Raw genomic sequence first — 27,269 nt, forward strand, 5'->3', positions numbered from 1 at the left:
CTAATCTCTGCTTCCATTACCAGATATGAAGTACTTCCTTCTAGCCTGGCCTTGCTCACTGTTTAACTCCCTCTGCACTGTATACTTTGTTTTAATTCTTAATAGGTTGTCTACTTGCTGTCCTCCTGATATAGGAGACTGTTGTCTCTGACATCTTTATCTAATCTGCGTGTTACTTGCTACTTTTCTCTGTAAGGCCACTGGTTCCGTCTAACTCCCAATACCAGGATTAGGAGACATGTACTAAGCAGTGTTAAAAGTGGAGAAGTGAGCCAGTGGAGAAGTTGCCCATGGAACCAATCAGCTGCTCTCTGTATTTTTATAGTATTAGAAATGTTACGTCAATGCTGATTGGTTGCAATGGGCAACTTCTCCATTGGCTCACTTCTCCACTTTTATCACTGCTTAGTACATGTCCCTGTTAGTCTATTCACCTGGTTTTGAAGTTCTAATGCCTCAGTGAGCCAACTCCCAGAGACCATTTTTTTGCATTTACCCTTATTGTTTTGGATCACCTATACTGTATATTTCTTGCCCAAAAGACTGGATTCAATTAACCGTGGTAATTACCATGTAAAGTCCTATTAGCCTTTGACTTTTACGCCAGGAGCTAGTCAATTATAAGCCCTTTTCCTTGTGTGGTAAATCAGTGGCTAATGCATGATAACCCATAGATTCCGGGATAAATGCCCAGAGTTATGGGTTAACGCATTCACGGCAACAGCGATGAGGTCATAAAGCCTTTCTTACCGCAGATTTCTGTTCAAGCCTCCCTCAGACTCGGACAGAAATCCGTGTTAAGTGCAGCCTATGGGCTTATAGCAAGCTGCCACAGGCTGCAATTGATTAGCCCCCGGCTACCGCATAGCCCACACTTAATTACCAAGGCAAATTAAATCCAGCCCATAAAGTAATTTTCCCTTAAAAAAATAATAATAATAATTTTATAAATAATCTTTCACTGTAATGATTAATATGGTCTAAGCCAGTGGTTCTCAAACTGTGTGCCTCAGGACACTTGCAGGGGTGCCTTGGGTTGGTGATCCAGGACCAATTCAAATTATTTATGGTCAATGTAACAGGCAAAACCAGCGCTGGTGGCTGCCAATCATAACATATGTGGACATAAACAAATCTTGTCCCTCACCACATAACTGTACCTAAGGATGATATATAAAAATAATGTACTCCATATAATATTTATTTTTACATTTCTCAATAAGAAACTTTTGGCCTAAAAATTCTGATACTCTAGGTGCCGTGATTCAAAAAAGTTTGAGAACCGGTCTAAGCATATTACAGGTTGAGTATCCCATATCCAAAATGTTTGGGACCAGAAGTGTTTTGGATATCGGATTATTCCGTATTTTGGAATAATTGCATACCATAATGAGATATCATAGTGGTGGGACCCAAGTCTAAGCACAGAATGCATTTATGTTTCATATACACCTTATATACACAGCCTGAAGGTCATTAAATACAATAGTTTTAATAACTTTGTGTATTAAACAAAGTTTGTATACATTGAGCCATCAGAAAACAAAGGTTTCACTATCTCAGTCTCGCTCAAAAAAATCTGTATTTAGGAATATTTGGATATGGGATACTCAATCTGTATTTCCATAACTTTAACCATATCTATATAAGCTGCATCACTCAGATCTAAAGAGACCAGATTACTCTCCATGCGGTATTTATAGAAACTGAGGGGGTAATTCAGACCTGATCGCTCCTCTGCAAGTTTGCAGAGGTCTACTATCAGATAGCCGCCGCCCAGACAGAGTGAAAGCCAGCCCTATGCAAGTCTGCGTACGCCTTGCGAAAATCTCTGCGTTTGCTGGTCAGCTGCAAATCCGTTCGCAACTCACTCACCATCAGATTATTTTTCCAGTCTGTGCATAGTCCAGTACCTACTCCTATAGTACGATAGAATCAGGCTGATCGGGGCCGGAGCTGACGTCACACACCCACCCTCAAATCGCTTGGCCAAGCCTGCGTTTTTCCTGACACTCCCAGAAAACGGCCAGTTACCACCCCTAAATGCCGGCTTCCTGTCAATCAACTTGCGTATGCCTAGCGATAAAAAAAGTTGCTGGATTTTTTCTCAGGCCTCGCGCATGCATACTACGATCCATATACATGTGCAGTCGATCGATAATCGCCCAGCTTGTGAATTCGCACAACGGCAATCAGGTCTGAATAGACCCCCTAAATGTAGAAAGTTATTGTGGGATTCTGTACTCTGCAGCTACAACTAAAGCAATACCACAAATGTAAATATATTGGGTTCTAGCTGGAAAACAGGAAAATTAATTACTCCAAAATTCACATAGAGAAAGGAAAGACAGGGACAAGTTATGTTCCTCGTCCTCTGACACAAATTGTCATTGAAACACTGCATCAATAAAAACACCATCAATTAACAATAAAGCAATGAATTGTCATAAGGAAAATTATTTACATACTAAAATTCTTTCTACAAACAGCTGCATAAATAAATATATAGATTAACTGACCTGGGTAAATGCACTTTACTTATATAAAGTCTCCTCGGAGTAATTAGTCAGTAGCAGTTAATCTGAAAAATCACCCATAGCTCTACCATATATCTTTGAGAGTATTGACGTTTGATAGCAGCCAGGGGATTTCTTTAAGAAATCCAGTCAATAATGTACAAAGTTATTGTAAAATGGTGGAGGGGCTATCCTAACTAAACCCATCTGTGCTGTTATATTTAGCTTCTAATCTGAAGAGTTTTCTGTGTACCTTATTGACCACCCCTATTTTTTCCCTGAACATTATTTATTACCCCAAACCACACAGACTATAACTATATTCAAAATAGTACCTAGACCTACTCTGAAGAATAATAGAATTAATTGATGTTTTGGTTTCCTAAATTCATACTTTGCAGCATGATCTATTACACCCATCCATAATGTTCTTCTCCAGTTACAGAAATAGTCTGATAGATTTAATATTAATCAAGATCTGTAGTCACTATTAATCTTTCACTGAAAGAGTCACACAGTAAATAGAACCATGGATTTAACCACACAACTTTTTGGTAGGCATTCATCCCTGCTTCTTGCATCTGCTCTCAATTGGACCAATTAAAATGTTGCGCGCTCCCCCTGCTCGCCGTCTATAGTAATGGGCGTCTATTGAAGCTCTTCAGTTGTTGCTCCAATCAGACACCCATTAGCCACAGCAGGAACATTTTTTCTCTGGAGGTGCAAGAAAAAATGTGTTTAAAGTCTGTAGTTTGGACCCCCAAACCCACACTTTTGACAGCCAAACGGGACCTTTAGAAAAGTTTAGCTGCTTTGTCAGCCACAGAAAATGCTAATGGGTGTCTGATCAGAGCAACAGTTGATTAGCTCCAATAGACGCCCATTAGTCCCAGCAGGGGAGAGCGCAACAATTGAATCTGGCCCAATATGTTCTCTGCGTGTAAATTACTATTGCCCCTTTAATAAATATATTAATATTGCCCTGTAATTAAATAATAAATGAATGTGGCCCCCATATTAAATTAAATTAATTTTGCCCTGTAATAAAATAGCATACGGGTTGAGTATCCCATATCCAAATATTCCGAAATACGGAATATTCCGAAATACGGACTTTTTTGAGTGAGAGTGAGATAGTGAAACCTTTGTTTTTTGATGGCTCAATGTACACAAACTTTGTTTAATACACACAGTTATTAAAAATATTGTATTAAATTACCTTCAGGCTGTGTGTATAAGGTGTATATGAAACATAACTGAATTGTGTGAATGTAGACACACTTTGTTTAATGCACAAAGTTATAAAAAATATTGGCTAAAATGACCTTCAGGCTGTGTGTATAAAGTGTATATGTAACATAAATGCATTCTGTGCTTAGACTTAGGTCCCATCGCCATGATATCTCATTATAGTATGCAATTATTCCAAAATACGGAAAAATCCCATATCCAAAATACCTCTGGTCCCAAGCATTTTGGATAAGGGAGACTCAACCTGTATTAATATTGGCTTCTTAATCAATAAACTATATGTGCCATTCTAACAAATAAATGACTGTTGTCTCACTAATAAATAATATACAATAATAATAATAAATTTTTTTCTATTCTGACAGACCAGATAGCGGAAACCATATCCTATCTTGCATGTCAAAACCATGGTTAGCCATTTGTTTTCTGCACACACGGACTTTGCAGTGTTCAAATCAGAATCAGGCTCAGAGCATGCAGTTTCAGGTGGTAAATAAGATCTCATCGCAGCAACAAATTTGTTAGTTTATGGGCAAAACCATGTGCACTGCAGGGGGGGGGGGCAGATATAACATGTGCAGAGAGAGTTAGATTTGGGTGGGCTATATTGTTTCTGTGTAGGGTAAATACTGGCTGCTTTATTTTTACACTGCAATTTAGATTTCAGTTTGAACACACCACACCCAAATCTAACTCTCTCTGCACATGTTATATCTGCCCCCCCTGCAGTGCACCACTTTCAGCAGTGACGGGCCCCGGCATCCTTCCTCCTTTCTACTGTGTGGACAACATGTTGCTGCTCCTTCTTTGGGAGGGCAGGTTCTGCCAACAAAATATATATATATATATATATATATATATATATATATAGGGCATAAGCTTGGCACACAAACTGACCTGCTTATGTTAAGTTCCCTCTGAGCAGACTGGTGCCAGAGTATCAGGTCTGTTTCTGTGTTCCAGCATTTCAGTTTCTACTAACTTCTATATTTTTCTGTGTACTGACCCTGGCCCATCTACCATTGTTAACCTTTGCCTGTGACCCCGACCTTGGCTTATCTTCTGTTGTGAACGTGCACTAGCGACCCTAACTGTTGGCTTGTTTGTGCCTGTGAGCCTGTTTGACCATTCTCCTACCTGCCGATACTGTACCATGTCTGAACTCCAACATAGTCACCTTTTGGAGGGCAGTTAGAGGGCTACAACCTGCAGGCTCTTGGCGCTAAAGTCCATCCCCTCTTGTGGCGATACTCAGTCAATACATGGGGGGTCCTGTAGACTCTGTGCCTGAATTCTGCCAGCGCTAACACTAGTCTGACCGCTTCCAAATATCCCAGCAGTACAACAGCTGCATTAACATATTCACAATTACAGTTTTTAACTTAACCATAAGCCTACATTCTCTAACCCTGACATAATTGACAGTAAATTCCATCAATAAATATATTCTCACATTCAATGTTCGCAGAAATATTCAGAGCCTTCATTTATCAGCCAGTTCAAATAATGACATTGACATTTAGATACTAGATAGTGTATTTGTAAGTAATCCGTATTAACAATTGTCATATTACAATTAATTATTTCCTTGTATGTTGTTGCTGTCTCCCTCTGTCTTACAGCCTCTGGATTTTGAGTCTCAGACAGAACACTCACTGGTTCTAGAAGCTCAAAACCGCTTTTTAGATCCTCGCTTCTCTGATCTGGGCATGTTTCGGGACCAGGCAATTGTGAAAGTGTCAGTGCTGGATGTGGATGAACCTCCCAAATTTCACCCCCTCAGTGGGGTAATAGAAGTGTCAGAGGATGCACACATTGGTTCTGTGATCGGGGTAATAACAGCCACTGACCCAGATAAAGCCAACAATTCAGTCAGGTATGATGCTCTGCGTGGACGGTTGTTGTTGTGAACGTATATATGAATAAAATGTAGCAGGAGAATTGAATAAGTATTAGTTTCTAGCTTATACGTAGGGAAATGATTGACATTGATACTCTAACAGTTGTCAGTAAATAAATATACACTAAGCAAATAAGTGACTAACATGGCATGGGATCAGTGAAAAACACGGGCTTAATGTATCTGCCCTCCTTACCTCTGAGTTTCCCCAGAAACACAACCAAGAAGTCCTGCCTTTTCCATAAAATAACCAATAAGCACCTTCCCAGGGGTGAAGTTAGGCTTTTGGTCACCCGGGGCAAAGAATCACTTGTGCCCCCTCCCTCAGTAGAAAGTAGTCATTTGTTGGCATGCTCAAATACAGATGTAAACATTGTTAAGACTCAAGTATTTGAAAGGGTGAGGACAAAGCTGATCTTTATTGCTTAGTATACTATATATATGTGATTAACCGTCCAATTAACGATAGACATTATGTAAAGGGGATTTCATCTAACCTGCTTAATGCTATATTATACTATATGTGGCTCTGTACCTTCAAATCACACAGTGAATTGGTTATGTATACTACGAACACTGCATGATCTGTGTAACCTGTTATATACAGATACCGTTTGGAAGGAAACAATTGTTGCCAAGAGTTGTGTTGTTCTATATGTGGTTCAGTGTGTCCAAGCTACACAGTGAATTAATTATATGCATTATGAACAATGCATGATCTATCCATTACATATACATACTGGTACAGGATATTTTTTCGGAACAGAGATTGCTCTCCTGTTTTATAACCCATGGCTTTGGTTAGATACAGTAACATAAAGATATACTGAATATCAAATTGATTATTTTGCCGTGGTAAACACATTCTTTATAAAACTATATGTGCCATCTTTCACTTGTGGTAGATGATATTATTACCTTCTTTACTACAAAGCATTACCACTTGTTCTCCTGTTATCTCTTAGCCCAGTTGTCATTAAAATCTCATGCCAACTATACTTCCACGTAATGCAAATACAGCATATGAGTGATACGTTGTTGTTGTTGTTTTTGTTTCGACATATAGGAGATTATTGAATGTTGAATTTTTCAGGATCAACCTTCAACTTGTCAGGGAGATTTGGACTCCCAAATTAATGAAATAGAATTTTAATGCATACCTAATAACAATTTTTTTTAACTATATACTGTATATACAAGTGTACCCCCAAATGGAGGTTTACTTTTTTCTTTTTGCTCTCTTGCCATACACCATCTGTTAAATCAGTTATTGCCCTAACCTCAGAGCAGCACCACCAACTTTGAAATACTACATAGGGACATCCAGGGGTGTATCTAGGGGTCCGAGCGCCCCTGGCAAAGTAGGGAGCTGACGCCCTCCCTACACACATTTGGAATAAGGTGTGAGTATTGGAAAATGGGCATGGTCTTGTGGGGAAGGACGTGGACACAATAGTACTTACAATTCAAATTATGCCACACAGTAGTGTCCCTCATTCACATTACACCGCACAGTAGTGTCCCTCATTCACATTACACCGCACAGTAGTGTCTCGTATTCACGTTACACCATCCCTCCCCCCTAACCCACCTTTCCCACAGCCTGACCTTAACCCGCCCCTCCCAAAAGCCTCTTCAGTGGTGCCTAAACCTAACCCACCCTTCCTAATCTCCCTCCCTGCAGCCTATCCCTAGCCCTCCTGCCCTGGCAGCCTAACCTTAACCCTCCCATGCGGATTGCCACTGAAGACTTGGGCACCAACTCGATCCCGATTTTGGCATTCTGCATCGCTATCTATGTTGGGATGCTAGCATCAGCATTCTGAGCAGTTTCGGGATGCTGGCGTCAGCTTTCCGACCGCCAGGATGCCAAACATCGTCATCTTGACTGCATCCTGAATGAAATGCTAATGAGATGCTGTGAGATGAGCCTCAAATTGACCCAGCCATTAACCAAACACCATTAGTTGGATGGAAGAAGGGCTTCCTGTTAGAAAAAACATCAGGGTACCATCACTTCCAAGATAAAATGATCAATTATACAATTAACTGATATACATTTCCTTGAACATGGCCTTGAAATAGGTAAGATATGTATTTTCTTGATAACACTCAACAAGTTAAAGTTTTTATTTACTTTCTACTTACTTACATCTAACATACATGAAAATCGTGTAGTTTTCCAGGTACTACAGTCCCTTCTCCCAAACACTACCACTTTTTTATTATCTTAACAATATCTAACAATTGCTGTGTACCTGGTGAGAGTCTGTTACTGTAGTAGTAGTAACAGACTCTCACCAGGTACAGTCTGACAGTACTGCTTTTCTATCCTTTGGCCGCGGGTGGCACAGCCAGGCGGCGCCCCCTCCTTGCCTGGCGCCCCTGGCGAGTGCCATCCTGGCCAATAGGAAGATACACCCCTGGGGACATCCCTCCTATGTAACAAATAGTTGGTATCTTACATCTACAAACTTATCGATGCAGGACCTTTTCACATATGATTGAGTTGTGTAATAGTAGGGTCCGTGTACAGTCTCCCCCATGGACCCCTTCCTCTATTGCAGGGATTTATGCAGCCCCAATGTGGGAGAGGTGAGTATAATATATAAAATAATTATATGAGTGCAGCTTGTGCAGTCAGTGTACACCCCACATACCATGCACCATTATAGATGCACCGTTGCTGCATGCATCATTATAAATTAGAGATGAAAAACAATATGGTTAGGGTGTGTTCCAGAACAGGCGCTCAGCAGCTATGGTATAGCAGACCTCATGAGATGTCACCACATCTCCAAAACAACATATACTACCACAAAATCAGAGATCTGTGTTTATAACCACAGCGCTTTAACACAAAATTATAGACAAATAAAAATCACCATAACGTCCCTTAATGAAGGTTCCTGTAATGGAGTCCTCAAAGCGAATGTTCTGATGGAATTTCTCCAGAGTATAGTAACATGTAAGGGAATAAAAAATAAAGACCAATGTGTAGTAGATTCCTTTTATGTATCCACAGTTCTTAGTGTATTTTTTATATGATCAAGAGGTGGCTTAGGAGCGTACCCCACTCACACTTTTGATTTATATATATATTTCCATCCTAAAACATCACACCGGGCGTAGTTCAAGTGGGCAAGGCCACGGCATTGGGCAAAGAAACCTTAATGGGCTTATAGCTTCTTAATCAAAGTGTGAGTGGGGTACGCTCCTAAGCCACCTCTTGATCATATAAAAAATACACTAAGAACTGTGGATACATAAAAGAAATCTACTACACATTGGTCTTTATTTTTATTCCCTTACATGTTACTATACTCTGGAGAAATTCAATCAGAACATTCGCTTTGAGGACTCCATTACAGGAACCTTCATTAAGGGACGTTATGGTGATTTTTATTTGTCTATAATTTTGTGTTAACGCGCTGTGGTTATAAACACAGATCTCTGATTTTGTGGTAGTAAATTAGAGATGAGCAGGTTCGGATTTAACGCTAGAATTAACGCCAGTTCTGTATTTTCTGGATTTTTCCTATTGGCTATCCAAAACACGTGACATCCGTGAGCCAATAAGATGCCATTTTGACAACCGAGTAAATCCGAATAAAACCGAACCCGCTCATCTCTATTATAAATATGCTTCTGCTGTCCCCCATAATATAGGCACTTATGTGCCAATAGGCTTAGGCAGCCTGAAAACATGGCTGCATTGGAATGTCAGAATTAACACTGAATAATTTATTTTATCTTCTAGCAATAATTAACAGCTTTTTCTCTTCCTGGATAAGGGGTTTATAACGGACGAATGGGTAGTGAATGTGTCTCTTGGAATGGACTTTTGTTTTATATGATTTTGTCCCTATCATTAGCACCATACTGTAGTGTACAACTCAAGTCTTAAATCCAAAACTCTTTTTCATCTAGATACACATTGGACAAAACATCTGATGATGGCATTTTTGAAATTGATGAAGAGTCTGGCGAACTCAGGCTAACCAAATCCCTAGACCGTGAGACGTCTGGGTGGCACAGTTTGATTGTACAGGCAAAGGAAGCAGGTTATGTATCTTCAATGTAGCAGTGTTTACAGTATTGATGCAATCAACCACCAACATTCTCTACATCCATTATTTTTATACCTGTTATTCTCCTGTGCCCAAGACCAATATATATACTTGTCTGTGTCCATATTTACCCAGTTTTTAAGATAACTTCCCGGAGGTCCGGAGGGGAGGTACGAGGGGTGTGACATCACTTTTCCCTGCCCTGGCCTAATGCCGCCAACATATACTCGGACTTCCCTTCCCCGACACTTAAACATAATAAAAAATATGTTACAGAAAATCAGTCATCATTGCCATATTAAATATTTTCCCTACAGATGATCCTCAAAAGATTTCTGTCCTCTCACTGCGGATACGAATCCTGGATGTAAATGATAATCCCCCTGAGCTTGCTACACCCCATGAATCTTCAGTATGTGAGGATGCTCTGCCTGGACAGGTAATTCTCCATATACCACCCACATTCCCGGCTAACCCAGGAATCTATAAACACTTATATGCATGTTTACCTGGAAAACAATAGTTTAGCATTTCTTCTATCTTTTCAAATCCTTACTTCTGTGATTTTGTAAAGATTATTTGAATACATACTGTAGTTACAGTAATAGTTAAGCACTTTAGAACTAAATAACTCACCTCTTTACACAACTAAGTGCAAGCCAACTTTCAATGACAAGCTTCTGTAATTATTTTAGAGAAGATTTTGGGGGGCCTATAAAGCTATATCCAAGCTATAATCTCTCTGATGTATTGTGCCATGAATGCAAATTTAGTTTGATTATTTTTGTTTTATTTATATGGTGCCATCAGGTTTCTATAGTGCCACACATAGGCATAGACCATATAGGATTACATGGGGACCAGGTGAACATCTTAGACAGATACAGATAGGTATACAAATTAACACAAATTCATAATTACAAACTGCAAATTACATAATGCCATAAAAACAACTTACAATCTAAATGGAAAACGGCAGATTCTGCAGAGGTGAGTAAAGCTGGGCATACATTATACAATTATCTGGCACATTATCTATCAGATCTGGCCAGTTGGAAAGAAAATCTGGTAATGTATGGGAGCAAATGAGAATTGAGTATTTGCTCCCAAACAATGAAAAATGGACAAAAATGGTTGTTCATGCAAATTGGTTTCAGTCGTGATTTAACCAATTTGTCTGAACGGCAGTATTTGGGAGCAAATTTTTTGATTGTCATTTGCTCTCATCCATTACCAGATTTTGATTCCAACTAGCCACATCTGTCAGATAATCTGCCAGATAATTGTATAGTATATGCCCAGTTTAAGGGGTAAAATTGTATTCAAAAGTTACATTTGATTGGGTATAATATAGGAAACAAGTGGAGCGATTGACAGATGGGGCAGAAGAGTCGGGGCAGCAAGAGGTGAAAAGGGGGAAGGCACTGTAGTTGATGATGGATTGGAAAAGGTGAAGAGTGTTATGAGCCAGAAAGGAGTATGTTACAGTAATCAAGGCGTGAAATGATAAGGATCTAGATGATTGTAGTGGCTTCCAGAATATGTATTGCAAGCTTTCAGTAAAGAATAAAGGTGAACTGTTGTTCCTTGCATATACCGTATGTTGTAAGATAAGTTTTCTTGCCTTGTGTTTATAAGACATCAACAAGTGTTGAGAGCTTTACAACGTAGCCTACCATTGGTCAAATAATGTGTGCTCCTTCTACTGCAGCTGATTCAGACTATCAGTGTGGTGGATCGAGATGAGCCAATGGGGGGTCATCGATTCTACTTCAGACTTGCACCTGATCCCAGCGCGGAGCATCACTTTACTCTGCTCAATGTGAAGGGTGAGACATTTGCTGATCACCTGTTATAACATACCTCAGCTTCAACTAGTCATACCATGCATGGCTTTCATGTGCCATCCCATGAAAACCCACAAACCAATTGATTGCTTTCACTTGTCATGTGATATCATATGAGCACATACATTTGTCATCTGATCCTACAGTGTTGTATTCATCTATTAACCACTGTCAACAGATATTCGAAATCTATATGAAAGTTGGTGCAGATCAGGTCTCATCCTACATGATTAATGATGCAAAACAATTCCTCAGCCCAGTGTACTGTGTAAAATAAAAATAGTAATTTATTTGTTTATGTTTTATAAAAGGCTGATTAGTACAGGGCTAGTGCCTATGTGCCTTTGCAGGCAGGGGGGGGGGGGGAGGGGTGTTTGCTGCTCCTAAAGCCTACCTATCCTAGCTCTTCTTAACTAAACAGGACTTTGTGGGCTGGGACAATTAATATGAGACCCCAGGAACGGTTATTCGAACCAGTATAATGAATTGGAGTACCTAGGGCCAATTAAAAGAGAACAAAAAGACAGAGCTTTGTATAAAGAAAAAAGCCCCCTCAACCTGTCAAACCTCAAAGTGTGTAGGAGTTGCCAGCAGTTTATTATTGCCAAAGGCAGAATGTAATGATGAATGTAACTATGGACTAATATAATCAATATTTATTAACAGCAATTATTTATATCGCACTTTATATATTTATATATTTTCGCATTTTATATAAATAAAATACACAATCAGAAATACAATAAAAACATAATTTAAAGCAACTAATGAGAGATTTTTCATAGACTCGTAATAGTAAGTAACTTGCATGAATGCACAATGGATGTCCATTTGTAGTTTTGTAATTTGGAAAAGTCTTTACATTGTTGTTTTGTTAGTTTTAGTTTAAATTCACTGGGCACATTCCAATGAAATGGTGCACTAGTCTGTACTATATAGCACAACTGTACGTTTTGTCCCAATAACTAGTGGTACAGGTTGAGTATCCCTTATCCAAAATTCTAAATCACACATTTTTGGTTCCCCTACTGAGATAATGACACATATATATGTGTATTATATTACATATCTACAAAATATATCTATATATACACATAATATATAATATATACAGTATGTCATTATCCCAGTAGGGGACCCAAAAATGTGGGATTTTGAATTTTGGATAAGGGATACTCAACCTGTATATGTGTTTCTTTGTAAGAAAAAAAATAAGTTTGTAAGTAGCCGACTATAATATCTGCTGTCCCTCCTCTTGCTATAGGAGTCATGCAGTGGAGGAGAGAATGAGAGTGTTACATTAGTGAGTACACACTGGCTGAATATGAAGGTCTGCTTGTGCTGTCGGTCTTACCATGTGTGTGTGCAATCAAAGGATTAGAAAAGAGTATTCTTACTTGAAGAGTACAAGGTTGCTGGAAACAAGGGCAGATGTATTAAGCCTGGAGAAGGGATAAAGCAGTGATAAAGTGCAAGGTGATAACGCACCAGCCAGTCAGCTCCTAACTGTCATTTTTCAAATCCATAATGATTGGCTGGTGCATTATCACCTTGCACTTATCACTTCTTTGGGGTCTATTTACTAAGGCTTGGATGGAGACAAAGTGGACGGAGATAAAGTACCAGCCAATCAGCTCCTAACTGTCACGCCATAGACTGTGTTTGAAAAATGACAGTTAGTATCAGATTGGCTAGTACTTTATCTCTGTCCACTTTATCTCCATCCAAGGCTTAGTAAATAGATCCCTATATCCCTCTTCCAGGTTAATACATCTGCCTTAAGGTCTGAGATGTGCGGGTCACCGTGACCAAGCCATAAACTGGCAAAAACAATATTGTCGGACTTCTAGGATCCCGACTGGACGCACAACAGGACATGCATTACCTCAGACCTTGTTACCAGCAATTGTATACTCTTCATGTAGGAATACTATTTTCTATTCCTTCCCTGCACTCTCATCAGCTCTAATACTGTCTTGTGTACTCTCTAATACTCTCATTCTTTCCTCCACTGCACAATCCCTGAAGCAAGAGGGGGACAGCAGATATTATATACACTAGCTGCTGAGTCTTTACTGATATTCCTGCCCTCCTGTTATATTACCTATTATATTTACTGTATGAGGAAGCCGGTGCACTCATTGGGAGTAATTCAAATGACGGCTGGAAATTTAAAAAAAACCTATTTGCTGTTCAATTAGAGCACAGAAAATAGGATGCAGTGTCTTTTTTCTCGCACCCCCAGAGCAAGTCTGATATTTCCTAAAATCATTATTTTTACAAAAAAATCTTCAGGACTTGCTCTGGGACCTTGGGGGCACCTTTCCCCAAGGACTAATTAAGCAAATGGAAGTTTTCAATTAGTTTGATTACTGTAATTACTCAATTTCCGAAGTGGTGTCTTCTGCATTCAGTGTTGGGAGCCAGGTCTTCTGCAGTATGTGAGTGTGTGTGTTCATGAGTGTGTCTGTGTGTGTGACCCCCCCCCCCCCCCCCCATGTAGTGTAATTCCCCCCTCCGTAGACCTAGAGCCTCTCAGCAACCCCTGGGACTCCCAGGAGCCCCCTCCCCAGTGTAAAGATGGAGGGGAGACCACTGGGAGTGGGTGAGAACACCAGAGACCACAGGACCAGTGAGTATAATTTTTTTTTCACAAGCCGCAAGGTTTTCAGCGCTGAAAACTTTGCAAACAGTTTTTTTTCAATTGGATATAAGTAGTGTCCCCCTAAAAAAAGAGTTTTTCCTTTTCTTGCTATCTATCCAGATGTATAAGAAATCAAGCACTTTAAACTATTTTTTAAAGCACTATTATCCATTACAATGCCTCTATGGGGCAGAGGGATTATGAAAATAACTAAAGCAAAAATAAATAATAACAAATAATTTTACTTATATTTACAAAAAAATAATAATAACAAATTACTTTTTCACAATTTGGATCCCTTATTTAGTCACCCTGCCATCATCCACTTAAGGCCAGCGGCAGGATGTAATGCAGTCCGAGATCACTGGAGGTGCGGGTTGCCTGCCGATCTCGGATGTTTTTTTAAAGGGACAATCACAAGGCAAAACCATACCTTGTCCCTTTAAAAATCGTTTGAGATCGTCCGGCAACCTGCACCTCCAGCGATCTTGGACTGCATTACATCCCGCCGCATGTTAGAAAGGCATTAGGAATGACTGCTTGCTATAACATGGAGGTGGTTACTAGAGGATCCCCACCATTTTACACTGAGCTGTTGTTCAATTTCTCTGTCAGGCTTCGCTAGCTCTCTGATCACTCTTGGGGCCTAATTCAGACCTGATCGCAGTTGTGCGAAATCGCACAGCGGCTGCTTATTGAATGACTGTGCATGCGTACAGATCGCAATGCGCAGGCACGAGGCCAAACTGTGAAAAAATCCTGCATCTATTTTAATTGCTAGGCGAACACAGGCTGATTGACAGGAAGCGGACATTTGGGGGTGGTATCTGCCCGTTTTCTGATAGTATCAGGAAAACACAGGCATTCCCAAGCGTTTTTAGCACTGTAGGAGTAGGTCCTGGACTATGCACAGACTGCACAGACTGGCAAAAACATTCAATGGTGAATGAGTTGCGAACAAATTTGCAGCTGACTGGCATTTGCAAAGCTTTTCGCACGGCGTACGCTGACTTGCACAGAGCGGATTTTCACTCTGTCTGGGCGGCGACTATCCGAACGCAAACCTATGCAAATACGGGTCTGAATTAGGCCCTTGGTCTCCTTATGTTACTAATGTCATGTTCAACATTACCGTGTTTTATTCAGCAGTCCTTCCTCATGTATTTATACCCTGCTGGATTGTGTTATTGTACAGTATGTTACTTGCAATGTACCATCTTTATATTAACATGTATATTGTCCATGGCCCTCAGTCCGAGTTGTTCGCTCGCTAGCTGCTTTTAGCAGCATTGCACACGCTAAGCCGCCGTCCTCTGGGAGTGTATCTTAGCATAGCAGAATTGCGAACGAAAGATTAGCACAATTGCGAATAGACACTTCTTAGCAGTTTCTGAGTAGCTCGACACTTACTCTGCCGCTGCGATCAGTTCAGTCAGTTTCGTTCCTGGTTTGACGTCACAAACACACCCAGCGTTCGCCCAGGCACTCCCCCGTTTCTCCAGCCACTCCCACGTTTTTCCCAGAAACGGCAGCGTTTTTACACACACACCCATAAAACGGCCAGTTTCCGCCCAGAAACACCCACTTCCTGTCAATCACACTCCGATCACCAGAACGAAGAAAAATCCTCGTAATGCCATGAGTAAAATACCTAACTTTTGAGTAAAATAACTAAGCGCATGCGCTCTGCGAACCATGCGCATGCGCAGTAAGCGACTAATCGCAATATAGAGAAAATCGGCAACGAGCGAACAACTCGGAATGAGGGCCCATATGCGGTGTGTTTTCTTCTTTCAATAAATACTAAAATAAAATACAACTTATAGTATAAAATATGTAATATAAAAAATAATTGTTAAATATTAACTAAAAAATGATAGATTATATTAAAACTGTTTATAGTGTTTATGTGCTTGAGTTTACCCTTGTACAAGATTCACTACTGATTATGATGGGGTTTCACCTATAGCAGCATCAGTTTCCATGGAGAGCTATGTGCTTGGATTTAAATGTGAAGGTGTGATAATTTATTATTTACACTGTCACAGGACATACAAAACTAAAAGATACAAATAACCTGCAAGTGATACTACAGAGGAACTGCAGGATGCAGTTATAAGGGGTATCTCAGCAGGGGTTAAAGTGAGCCGGAAAGGGGCGGAATTGCGTTCCGTCAGTTCCATTTGGAGACGGAACGCAGTTCCGCCTCCTCTGGCTCACCTCACCCCATGTGTCCCCAGCACCGCAGCAGGGAGATGATGGGCGCCCGCTGAGATTGTGTTACCAACGGGCGCCCGTCTCCCTGCACAGCGGCAGCCGGAGGCAGGAGCTCAGCACTGAGCTCCGGCTTCCGGCTGTCAGTGTGCGCTATGGGAGAGATGTCATGACGTCTCTCCCATAGTGCCGAGCAGCGGACGCACAGAAGACTGCAGCGGCCGGACACGGAGCGGGGCTTGGTAAGTATGGTGTGTTGTGTTTGTCTTTTTTTAATTTGTGTAGCGGCGCATCTGGGGGGGAGCATTACTACTGGGGGGCAAACTACTGAGGGGGGGGGGGCATTACTACTGGGGGGCAAACTACTGAGGGGTATCTACTGGGGGCAAACAACTGGGGGGCATTACTACTAGGAGCAAACTACTGGGGGCATTACTACTGGGGGCAAACTACTGGGGGGCATTGCTACTGGTGGGCAAACTACTGAGGAGCATCTACTGAGGGGCAAACTACAAGGGAACATTACTACTAGGGGCAAACTACAGGAAGGCATTACTACTGGGGGGTAAACTACTGATGGGCATCTACTGGGGGGGCAAACTACAGAGAGGCAGACTACTGGGGGCATTACTACTGGGGGGCATCTGCTGGGGGCAAACTACTGAGGGAAAGCTACTGGGGGCAAACTACAAGGGGGCTAACTACAGGAGGGCATTACTACTGGGGGCATAACTACAGGGGCATTAATACTGGGGGTTTAACTACAGGGGCTAAACTACTGGGGGCATTACTACTTGGAGGTATTACTACTGGGGACTAAACTACAAGGGAGCATAACTACAGGGGCTAAACGACTGGGGGCATTACTACAGGCAACATTACTACTGGGGGCAATATTACACAGGGGCATTACCATTAAGGGCATTACTACTGGGGGCACTACTAATGAGGGCATTGTAAAGGGGGCACCTCATAAGCGGCATCACTCCTGTGGACATAAGGGGCACTGCTATTGCGGGCATTGCATAAGGGGCACCACTACTATGGGCTCTATATAAGGGGCACTGTGGGCATTGTATAAGAGGCGCTACTGCTGTGGGCATTATGTGTATTATGGGGTGCTACTACTGTGGGCATTATTACTATTGTGTAACACACCCCTTTTTTGAGACCACGCCCCCTTTTTTGCAACGCGCGACATAGCCGCGCGCAATACCTTTGTTGCATTGGTGCCGTGGGGAGGGGGGTGAGTTCCACCACCTCTCTAGGACCACTTTAAGCACTGGGTATCTGTAAACACTGGCCCTTATCCAGGTTGGATCGCTATTGAGACTAAAATTGCAATAATCTCACAATTGCTGCTGCTGAAAATCGCATGTGACGAGCCTGAATGGTAAAAGACACTCACAGATGCAATCACAAATCTGCATATGCATCTGCAGAATTGCGATAAGGTCTCAGAAACCAAACACCATCGACAGTTGCGGATGACCCAGGACTACTCAGAATAATGAGAATGCAGTCGCACCAGCGCCATGTTTTTATTCGCAAGCGATTGCAACTGACTTCAGATACACGCTCAGAAAACGGCCATGAAACGCCTGCATTTTTCCAACCACTCCCCAGAAACCTCATGTTTTTTTTCCAAAAATATTTTATTGGACATTCACAAAGTATAAGCATACATTACTGTATACAGCAACTTAATGTGACAACAGCAGATCATCATGGCATAATAGAAAAGTAAACATCATTGATCAGGCAACGGAAGAAATGAGTTACAAACTATTTCAGTTTTACAGTTCCTAGAAAGGGGAGTCACCTAGGATAAGCAATTCAAGATTGTACCAAGTAGTATGTTTTACAGCCCGTCGAAGGGGGATCTTGATAGTAACCTCGAGCATTTGTACATAAGGGAGCCAAATGTCAAAGAATTTTTTCAATTTTACGTTCTTTATCAATAGACATCTCAAGCCACTCCATATGGAATAGGTATGATAACCTTGGCAATAACAAAGCTAGGGACAATGAATCAGTGGCTAGCCATTGTGACAGGATAGCCTTTTTGCTTGCGGCTGCTATTTTGGTCAACAGCCTGCGCTGGCCAAGGGACAGCCCAGGCGTTGAAGATTGACAGTGGACATCCCAAATAGCCCATTATGGGGTGGCCACCACATCGATATGCAGTTTATTTTTTATATAGATTTGTACTAAACCCCAGAACTTGAGGACTTCAGGACAGCTCCATAAATAGTGATATATATCTGCCTCAGGCGCTCCGCATTTAAAACATTTGGAGTCATGAGCCGTGCCCATTTGGAAATCGTAATTTCGGTGTAATATAGGAGCGATGCAATATTTGGTAGTTCATTTCAGCGTATGATGCTGATGAGAGAGTTTTGTTGATTTTGTTAAATGCTGTAAGCATATCAGATGTGGTAATAGTTGGGAAGTCCACTGCCCATTTGGTCATTCCTGATTGTGTAGTTTCCCAGTCTATGATTTTTTTGAGAAATGTATAAAGGAAGGCCGTAGAATAGTGAACCTTAGGTGTGGCTTTTAGAACGACATCTAAATTGTTGGTTTTGTCTTGTACTGTCATTGTGGCTAATGGTTTGTGAAGATAGCTACGAATCTGAAAATATACGAATAGTGGGATTGGAAGTTGCGGAAACTTCTCGCAAAGAGTAGTATATGTGCACATCTGGTAGGTGTCTCGGTCAATCAACTGGTACAGTAATCTAATGTCTTGATTTGACAGAGCGACCAACGTGGTTTGTATAGTTGTCCTGCGAAAATCTAGATTGTGTGATAAGGGGAGAAAGGTGGTGTTATGGCTGGAGACGCCCATCCTAGAACGTGCTTGTCTCCAAGCCGTGCATGTTGACATTAATAGGATGTTACTTTGTATCTGAGGGGGGAAAGAAGATGGACGTGTGTGTAACAAGCTAACGAGTGGGGTATCAGGACAAAAGGCCTATTCCAAGCCGGTGTTAGCGAAAACCTCCGTCCCATGTATTCAGTCGACTGCGTAACGATAATTTGCAGCCAGCATATAACTTCTGATGCAGGGTAGGTTAACACCGCCCAACTTTTGCGATTGGCACAACTTAAATAGCGAGATTCTAGGTTTTTTATGTGCCCAGATAAATTCACTAAAGGCCCTGTTGAGAATTTTCAAGTCTGCCTCAGATATCAGTAAAGGTAACATTTGAATAGGGTATAGTAGTCTCGGAAAGGTGATCATTTTAATCAATTGACATCTGCCTAGATAAGAGAGGGGTAAGTGCTTCCACTTCTGGAAGTCGTCTAGGGTACGTGCAATGATTCGTGGGAAGTTGTATCTATATAGATCAGCTGGGTTGATAGGTATTTTAAGGCCTAGATATGTGATTGTCTGTTTTGCCCATCGAAAAGGGAATTGGTTATCCCAGTCGTGAATCGCACCAGGATGGAGGTCTAGAGCTTCAGTTTTAGATTTATTGATCTTAAACCCAGAAATTGATTCAAAAACCGTCAGCAGAGACAATAAGCTAGGATACGCATCTTTGGGATTCGAGAAGTATAGCAGTAAGTCATCAGCATAGGCCGTGACCTTAAGGTCCTGATTACCAATTTTAATCCCGCGCCAAGTGGTGTTGAGGTAACAGGGGTATATTTACTAAGCTCCCGATTTTGACCGAGATGCCGTTTTTTCTTCAAAGTGTCATCTCGGTTAATCTCGGTCATTTACTAAACACTAATCACGGCAGTGATGAGGGCATTCGTAATTTTTTGCAAGTTCAGGTAAAAAATTACGAATGAATACACCATCGGTCAAAACGCGGCTGTTTAAGTATGAATCTCGGTCATTTACTAAGAAGTGCAAAGCCAAAAAAGAACAAACACTGCCGTGAAAAATTACAACTCGTAAAAAAGTGCTAAAAAAAAACAGACCTTTTTTTTTTATTCGTGATTGGATAGGCATGCACGGATCCATGAGATCCGTGCATGTATATCAGTGGGAAGGGGTGGGAAAGTGCTTATTTTTTCAAAAAAAATTGCGTGGGGTCCCCCCTCCTAAGCATAACCAGCCTCGGGCTCTTTGAGCCGATCCTGGTTGCAGAAATATGGTGAAAAAAATGACAGGGGTTCCCCCATATTTAAGCAACCAGCATCGGGCTCTGCGCCTGGTCCTGGTCCCAAAAATACGGGGGGAAAAAAGAGTAGGGGTCCCCCGTATTTTTAAAACCAGCACCGGGCTCCACTAGCTGGACAGATAATGCCACAGCCGGGGGTCACTTTTATACAGCGCCCTGCGGCCGTGGCATCAAAAATCCAACTAGTCACCCCTGGCCGGGGTACCCTGGGGGAGTGGGAACCCCTTCAATCAAGGGGTCCCCCCCCCCCAGCCACCCAAGGGCCAGGGGTGAAGCCCGAGGCTGTCCCCCCCCATCCAATGGGCTGCGGATGGGAGGGCTGATAGCCTTTGTTGTAAAATAAAAGATATTGTTTTTAGTAGCAGTACTACAAGTCCCAGCAAGCCTCCCCCGCATGCTGGTACTTGGAGAACCACAAGTAACAGCATGCGGCGGAAAAACGGGCCCGCTGGTACCTGTAGTACTACCACTAAAAAAATACCCAAAAAAACACAAGACACACACACACCGTGAAAGTATAATTTTATTACATACATACACACATACATACATACTTACCTTATGTTCCCACGCAGGTCGGTCCTCTTCTCCAGTAGAATCCAAGGGGTACCTGTTGAATAAATTCTACTCACGAGATCCAGGGGTCCAGGCTCCTCGGCAAATCCAGGGATAATCCACGTACTTGAATAAAACAAAAAAAACGGTTGCCCGACCACGAACTGAAAGGTGACCCATGTTTGCACATGGGTCACCTTCCCACGAATGCCAGAAACCCACTTTGCCTTCTGGCTAAGTGGGTTTCTTCAGCCAATCAGGGAGTGCCACGTTGTAGCACCCTCCTGATCGGCTGTGTGCTCTTGTCCTCACTGACAGGCAGCACACGGCAGTGTTACAATGTAGCGCCTATGCGCTACATTGTAACCAATGGTGGGAACTTTCTGCCCTGCGGTTGACCTAAAGTGACGTCACCGCTGAGCAGAAAGTTCCCAGCATTGGTTACAATGTAGCGCATAGGCGCAACATTGTAACACTGCCGCGTGCTGCCTGTCAGTGAGGACAGCAGCACACAGCTGATCAGGAGAGTGCTACAACGTGGCACTCCCTGATTGGCTGAAGAAACCCACTTAGCCAGAAGGCAAAGTGGGTTTCTGGCATTCGTGGGAAGGTGACTCATGTGCAAACATGGGTCACCTTTCAGTTCGTGGTCGGGCAACCGTTTTTTTTGTTTTATTCAAGTACGTGGATTATCCCTGGATTTGCCGAGGAGCCTGGACCCCTGGATCTCGTGAGTAGAATTTATTCAACAGGTACCCCTTGGATTCTACTGGAGAAGAGGACCGACCTGCGTGGGAACATAAGGTAAGTATGTATGTATGTGTGTATGTATGTAATAAAATTATACTTTCACGGTGTGTGTGTCTTGTGTTTTTTTGGGTATTTTTTTAGTGGTAGTACTACAGGTACCAGCGGGCCCGTTTTTCCGCCGCATGCTGGTACTTGTGGTTCTCCAAGTACCAGCATGCGGGGGAGGCTTGCTGGGACTTGTAGTACTGCTACTAAAAACAATATCTTTTATTTTACAACAAAGGCTATCAGCCCCCCCATCCGCAGCCCATTGGATGGGGGGGACAGCCTCGGGCTTCACCCCTGGCCCTTGGGTGGCTGGGGGGGGGGACCCCTTGATTGAAGGGGTCCCCACTCCCCCATGGTACCCCGGCCAGGGGTGACTAGTTGGATTTTTGATGCCACGGCCGCAGGGCACTATATAAAAGTGACCCCCGGCTGTGGCATTATCTGTCCAGCTAGTGGAGCCCGGTGCTGGTTTTAAAAATACGGGGGACCCCTACTCTTTTTGTCCCCCGTATTTTTGGGACCAGGACCAGGCGCAGAGCCCGATGCTGGTTGCTTAAATATGGGGGAACCCCTGTCATTTTTTTCCCATATTTCTGCAACCAGGATCGGCTCAAAGAGCCCGAGGCTGGTTATGCTTAGGAGGGGGGACCCCACGCATTTTTTGGGGGGATTTTACATTGTTTAATTAAAAATAAAAAATAAAAAGAACCCCAGCACGGATCACACAGATCCGGCCGAGATTGATTGTAAAAAAAAACGGCAGTGTTTTGCTAATCACTGCCGTAAAATTAGGAAAAAAAAAACGAATGACATCGACATCGGAAGAAAAGAAAAACACGAATACGACAGCTTAGTAAATCCATCGTAATAAATTCAAAAAGTTGCAGTTTTACACTCTCGATGTCATTCGTGATTGAACTTTGACCTATTTTCGGAAATTACGAATGTTAGTAAATATACCCCACAGTGTCTAATGAGCGGATCCAATGCAAGGTCAAATAAAAGTGGGGATCATGGGCATCCCTGTCTCGTGCCTCTATGCAACATAAAGGTATCAGTATTCATTCCATTCACCGTGAGGAATGCGGCTGGAGAGGCATAGATAGTGCGGAAAAATTTAACAAAATCAGCCCCAAATCTCTGACAGTGAAGGACTCTCAGCAGATGTGACCACGACACACGGTCAACTGCTTTGTCAGCATCGCAACTCACCAGCAGAGACATTCCCCCCGGTGACTGGGCCGACGTGGTAAATGCCGCTATCAATTGTCTAATATTATGTACTGAAGTTCTTCCCTTCACGAAGCCGGTCTGGGATGGGTGTAATATCGTGGGTTGTATGAGTTGCAGCCTATTTGCCATAAGAGCAGTTAGAATCTTAAAGTCCTGATTTAGGAGTGAAATTGGGTGGGGTCTTTCCCCGGCTTTGGTAGTACTATCACGCAAGCCTGATTAAAAGTAGGAGGAGCAACATTTCCCGATAAAATGGAATTAATTAGTGACAGGAGATGAGGTGTAACATGGGGTGACAATAATTTATAGTATTCTGCGCTCAGACCGTCTGGGCCAGGGGACTTGCCGTTAGCTAATTGCTTAACCACCGTCAATAATTCTAAGTCGGTGACCGGTGCCATGAGGGAAGTTCTGTCATCGTCAGTCAGTGTAGGGGATCCAGCAGAGCGGAGGAAGGCCATGCCACCAATAGGGTCATCCGGTGGGGCAGTGTAAAGTTCCTTATAATAAGTCAAGAAAGAGTCAGCAATAACTGCTGGGTCAGAGGACAGTTGAGGGCCTATATGCAGAGATAGAATAGTTGGGGTGGGGCGCTGACTACGAACCATGTTTGCTAGGAGTTTGCCTGCTTTGTTACCCCACTTATAATATCTATGTTTTTGAAAATCCAGAGCGTATTGTGCTCTTTCCGTGCAGAGAGTATCATAGAGATGTTTTGTTTATAAATTCTATGGTTATCATCTGTTGGGGAGGATAGCAGTTGTGCATATGAATTAGTAAGTGCCAGACCCAGGTCCCGATATCGTTGATTATGGTTCTTACGCTAATTTGCAACATATGCAATTACGTGACCCCTCATCACCGGCTTGGTGGCAGACCAAAAGAGATTTATATCTCCTTCGTGCTGTGCATTGTCTTTAGCGTAATGTATGAAATTAGTCTCTAAGTAAGTCTTGAATTCAGGAGATGTGTATAGGTAAGAGGGAAATCTCCAATTAAAAGAGGTAGTTTTGGGAGACTGCAGGTCAAATGTGAACCATGTGGGTGCATGGTCAGACATGGCAATGTTTTCTACTTTGGAGTCGCCTACCCTAGAGAGCAGTGTATCAGAGAGCATCCAATGGTCAATTCGGCTAGAGGTAGCATGTGGGTGTGAGAAGAACGTATATTCTTGGCCGACAGGATGCTGATGTCGCCACGGGTCTACCAAGTTAAGGGAGGACGATAGGAATTGTAATGCGGCCGGTGTGGAGTGTGTGCGGTCACTAGATGTATCTGATCTATCTAAAGTCGGGTGAAGTGTAGAATTAAAATCTCCCCCGATTATTAGCTTGCCCTCAGCCCAGTCCTGAAGTCGGACATAGATATCCCTGAAGAAAGCGTTATGTTCTGAATTAGGTGCATATAAAGTCACAAGGGTATAAAGTTCCCCTTCCAGTTGTAATTTTATAAACAAAAACCGGCCTTCGTCATCAGTACGGGTATCTAATATAGTATACCTGAGAGATTTGTGAAATATAATTACCACACCCCTTTTTTTTTAAGTAAACGAGGCCGATTTGTAGTCGTAAAACCAATTGTCCCTCAGGACATTAGAGTCTCCTAATTTCCAGTGTGTCTCTTGTAACATCGCAACATCTGGCCGTGGACACTTAAGGTGCTGCAATATCTTCCTACGCTTAATCGGGGTATTTAAGCCTTCAACGTTCCAAGTAAGGAACTTGAGGCTCGTCTTAGTCTCTGAAGAAACCGCCATTTCAGACAAAGATCAACCGATGCCTGTCCTGTCGGACATACAAAACAATAATATAGTAAACCGTGTGGCTCCCCCTATCCCAGCAAGTAGGGAGGTCCAACTATTGTGAATACTGATAAAGCTATACCATGTGATCAGTAGGAAAAACTGTTGTATGCAATATATAGTGGCATGTCCATTTCCAATGTTTTTTTTTAACCCAAAACAGTGGTCCAAAGAACACTTTATAAACCATAAACATAAGTCTATCGAAATAGACATAAAAGGGAAGGGGGAAGAAAGGGGATCAGGGTTAAGAAGAGAGGGAAAAGGGGGAGGAGGGGGGGGGTTGGAATATCCAGGAACAGTCAGTTCCACAAATGTACTGTGCAGCAATAATCATAAAAATAATGCAGTTTGTAGTCAGCCATACATTACCAAACATTAAAGCAGTAAGAGAGATGAGTTTTATTCTGAGTCCATGGAAAAACATGTAATAAGTCTTTGTCTCTGGAGGCCGGCGAGGACGGACCTCGTAATGATTCCGCAAACGTCTTGGCCGCTGAAGAGGTGTCGAACAGATACGTTTTCCCGTTATGTTGAGCACGAAGCTTTGCTGGATAAAGCTGGGTGAAACGGATTCCCTCTTCAAATAGAATTTTGCTGGCTGGGGAGAATTCCCGCATTCTCATGGCTACATTATACGAAAAGTCTTGGAACAGAAGCAACTTATCGCCATGATAGGCGAGGCCTTGAGCTTTGCGGTATGCTTCCATCATCCTGACCTTATCCGTGTAGTTAAGAAATTTAAATATAACTGGTCGGGTTCTGCGGCGATCCGCCTGGAAGTCAGGACCAATTCGGTGAGCTCGCTCAATCATCATGGATTCGCCTTCCATCAAACAACCTAGTTCTGTCGGCAGCCAGGCAGAAACCAGGAACAGCAGCTCCCGAGGTTTAATGGATTACGGCAGGCCAATCAGCCGGAGGTTATTTCGACGATTACGATTTTCTAAATCTTCAAGCTTTTCTTGTATCGCAGAAATAGTGGATGCTTGACTATCGACGACAGAACGTGTCGCCGTCAGATCATCTTCCAGGTTCGAGACACGTTGTTCGGCCTCATCCAGCCGGGAGCTGTGCTCTTTTAGCTGCGTCATGGTGGAATCAATGGCGTCTTTCAGACCAGCGAGTTTCTTATCCAACAGCGGTGAGAGGATGTCAGAGATTTCCTGCGCTCTGGTCACTGCATCTACGTGTATCTAGAGGGGTCCGGCACGCTGTCCAAGACATTGGCGTTGGGTGAAGAAGGCGGAGAACATGCGTGCATAGAGGCCGAGGCCCCAGTTTCCTTAGTTTTCGCCAGTGCGGATCCGCGACCCCCTCGCTGAGATTTCGCCACATATTTATCCATGATAATAAAAAGAGGATGCGTCGTGTCACGATGAGAAAGTAGGTGATATCAGTTATCCTGCCCTGCAGGGAGTGTTTTGTCTGTTGAGTTACAAGTGCGTGGCCACAGCTGGTGACAAAACGGCACGTCAAACGATAGTCTCCGGCAGCACCGGTCTCCAGCAGCCTCCGGTAATGGGATTCAATGGTCCCTTAAGGCACTCCGTCAATTGGGGTGTCGTCTCAGAGAAGGGGCAGTCACCCTATGCAGGTGTCTGAGTGTGCAGTAGTATTCGCTCCCTGGCAGCAAAGAGAGTTTGGGCAGCGGAGCTGTGGCCCCCCTCATATATCTGTGGCATATAGGGATGAGGAGGGCAGTCCTCATGTGGCAGGACCTTGATATCTGGGCTGCGTGAGGCCAGTTATGGAAGAAGCCCCGTCTCCGGCGGCGTCAGGCCGCAAATACCTAGCCAGAGAAGTGGGATCCAGCGGAGGCCTTGGTTGCTGCAGGGAGAGGGGGGGGATCCCGCACTCACCCACCCACTTGTGCTTGGTCTCCTGCGGCCGGAGCTCCGGTCCGTTGCCTGGCAACAACCTCCGGTGCTGGTCGGGGTGTGCGAGTGCTGGGAGTCCGCCACGTCCTGGAGCGCAGCTGAGGCAGGGAAGCAGATGAGCGGGGCGCCTGGCCACTCACAAGATGGCGGCCGCGGGCAGCAGGCGCCACACTTGGCGCACGAAATCCGGGAAGGGGGTGGTGGGGAGCTGGGGAGATAATGCCCTCTTGCCCACCGTTATCTCCGCTGAGCCCTGAGGTATAATGTCGTTTCAGGGCGCAGTGTACACCCCGCAATCTAGGTGTTTTTCAGCGGGGGAACGGAGAGCTGCTCTAAAACGCGTCCGTGCTGCAGGTCCGCCCACCGGAAGTCCCAGAAACCTCATGTTAACATCCACAAATGGTGACTTCCTGTCAGTCGC

At 43.1% G+C, this 27,269-nt stretch overlaps 1 protein-coding gene across 2 annotated transcripts in view; it reads left to right on the top strand.

Moving 5' to 3' along the window:
• CDH22 (cadherin 22) overlaps positions 1–27,269 on the top strand; it is a 464,550-nt gene that overhangs the window by 412,018 nt on the left and 25,263 nt on the right. The window contains exons 7-10 of one of the 2 annotated variants that reach the window (XM_063960456.1): positions 5,390–5,643; positions 9,598–9,731; positions 10,055–10,176; positions 11,449–11,566. In XM_063960456.1, coding sequence (XP_063816526.1) covers positions 5,390–5,643; positions 9,598–9,731; positions 10,055–10,176; positions 11,449–11,566 — 628 coding nt within the window. The remainder of the gene's footprint in view (positions 1–5,389; positions 5,644–9,597; positions 9,732–10,054; positions 10,177–11,448; positions 11,567–27,269) is intronic. The other variant, XM_063960457.1, reaches the window with a different exon arrangement.

This window comes from Pseudophryne corroboree, chromosome 3 (assembly GCF_028390025.1).
Source record: "Pseudophryne corroboree isolate aPseCor3 chromosome 3, aPseCor3.hap2, whole genome shotgun sequence".
Classification (NCBI taxonomy): Eukaryota; Metazoa; Chordata; class Amphibia; order Anura; family Myobatrachidae; genus Pseudophryne; species Pseudophryne corroboree.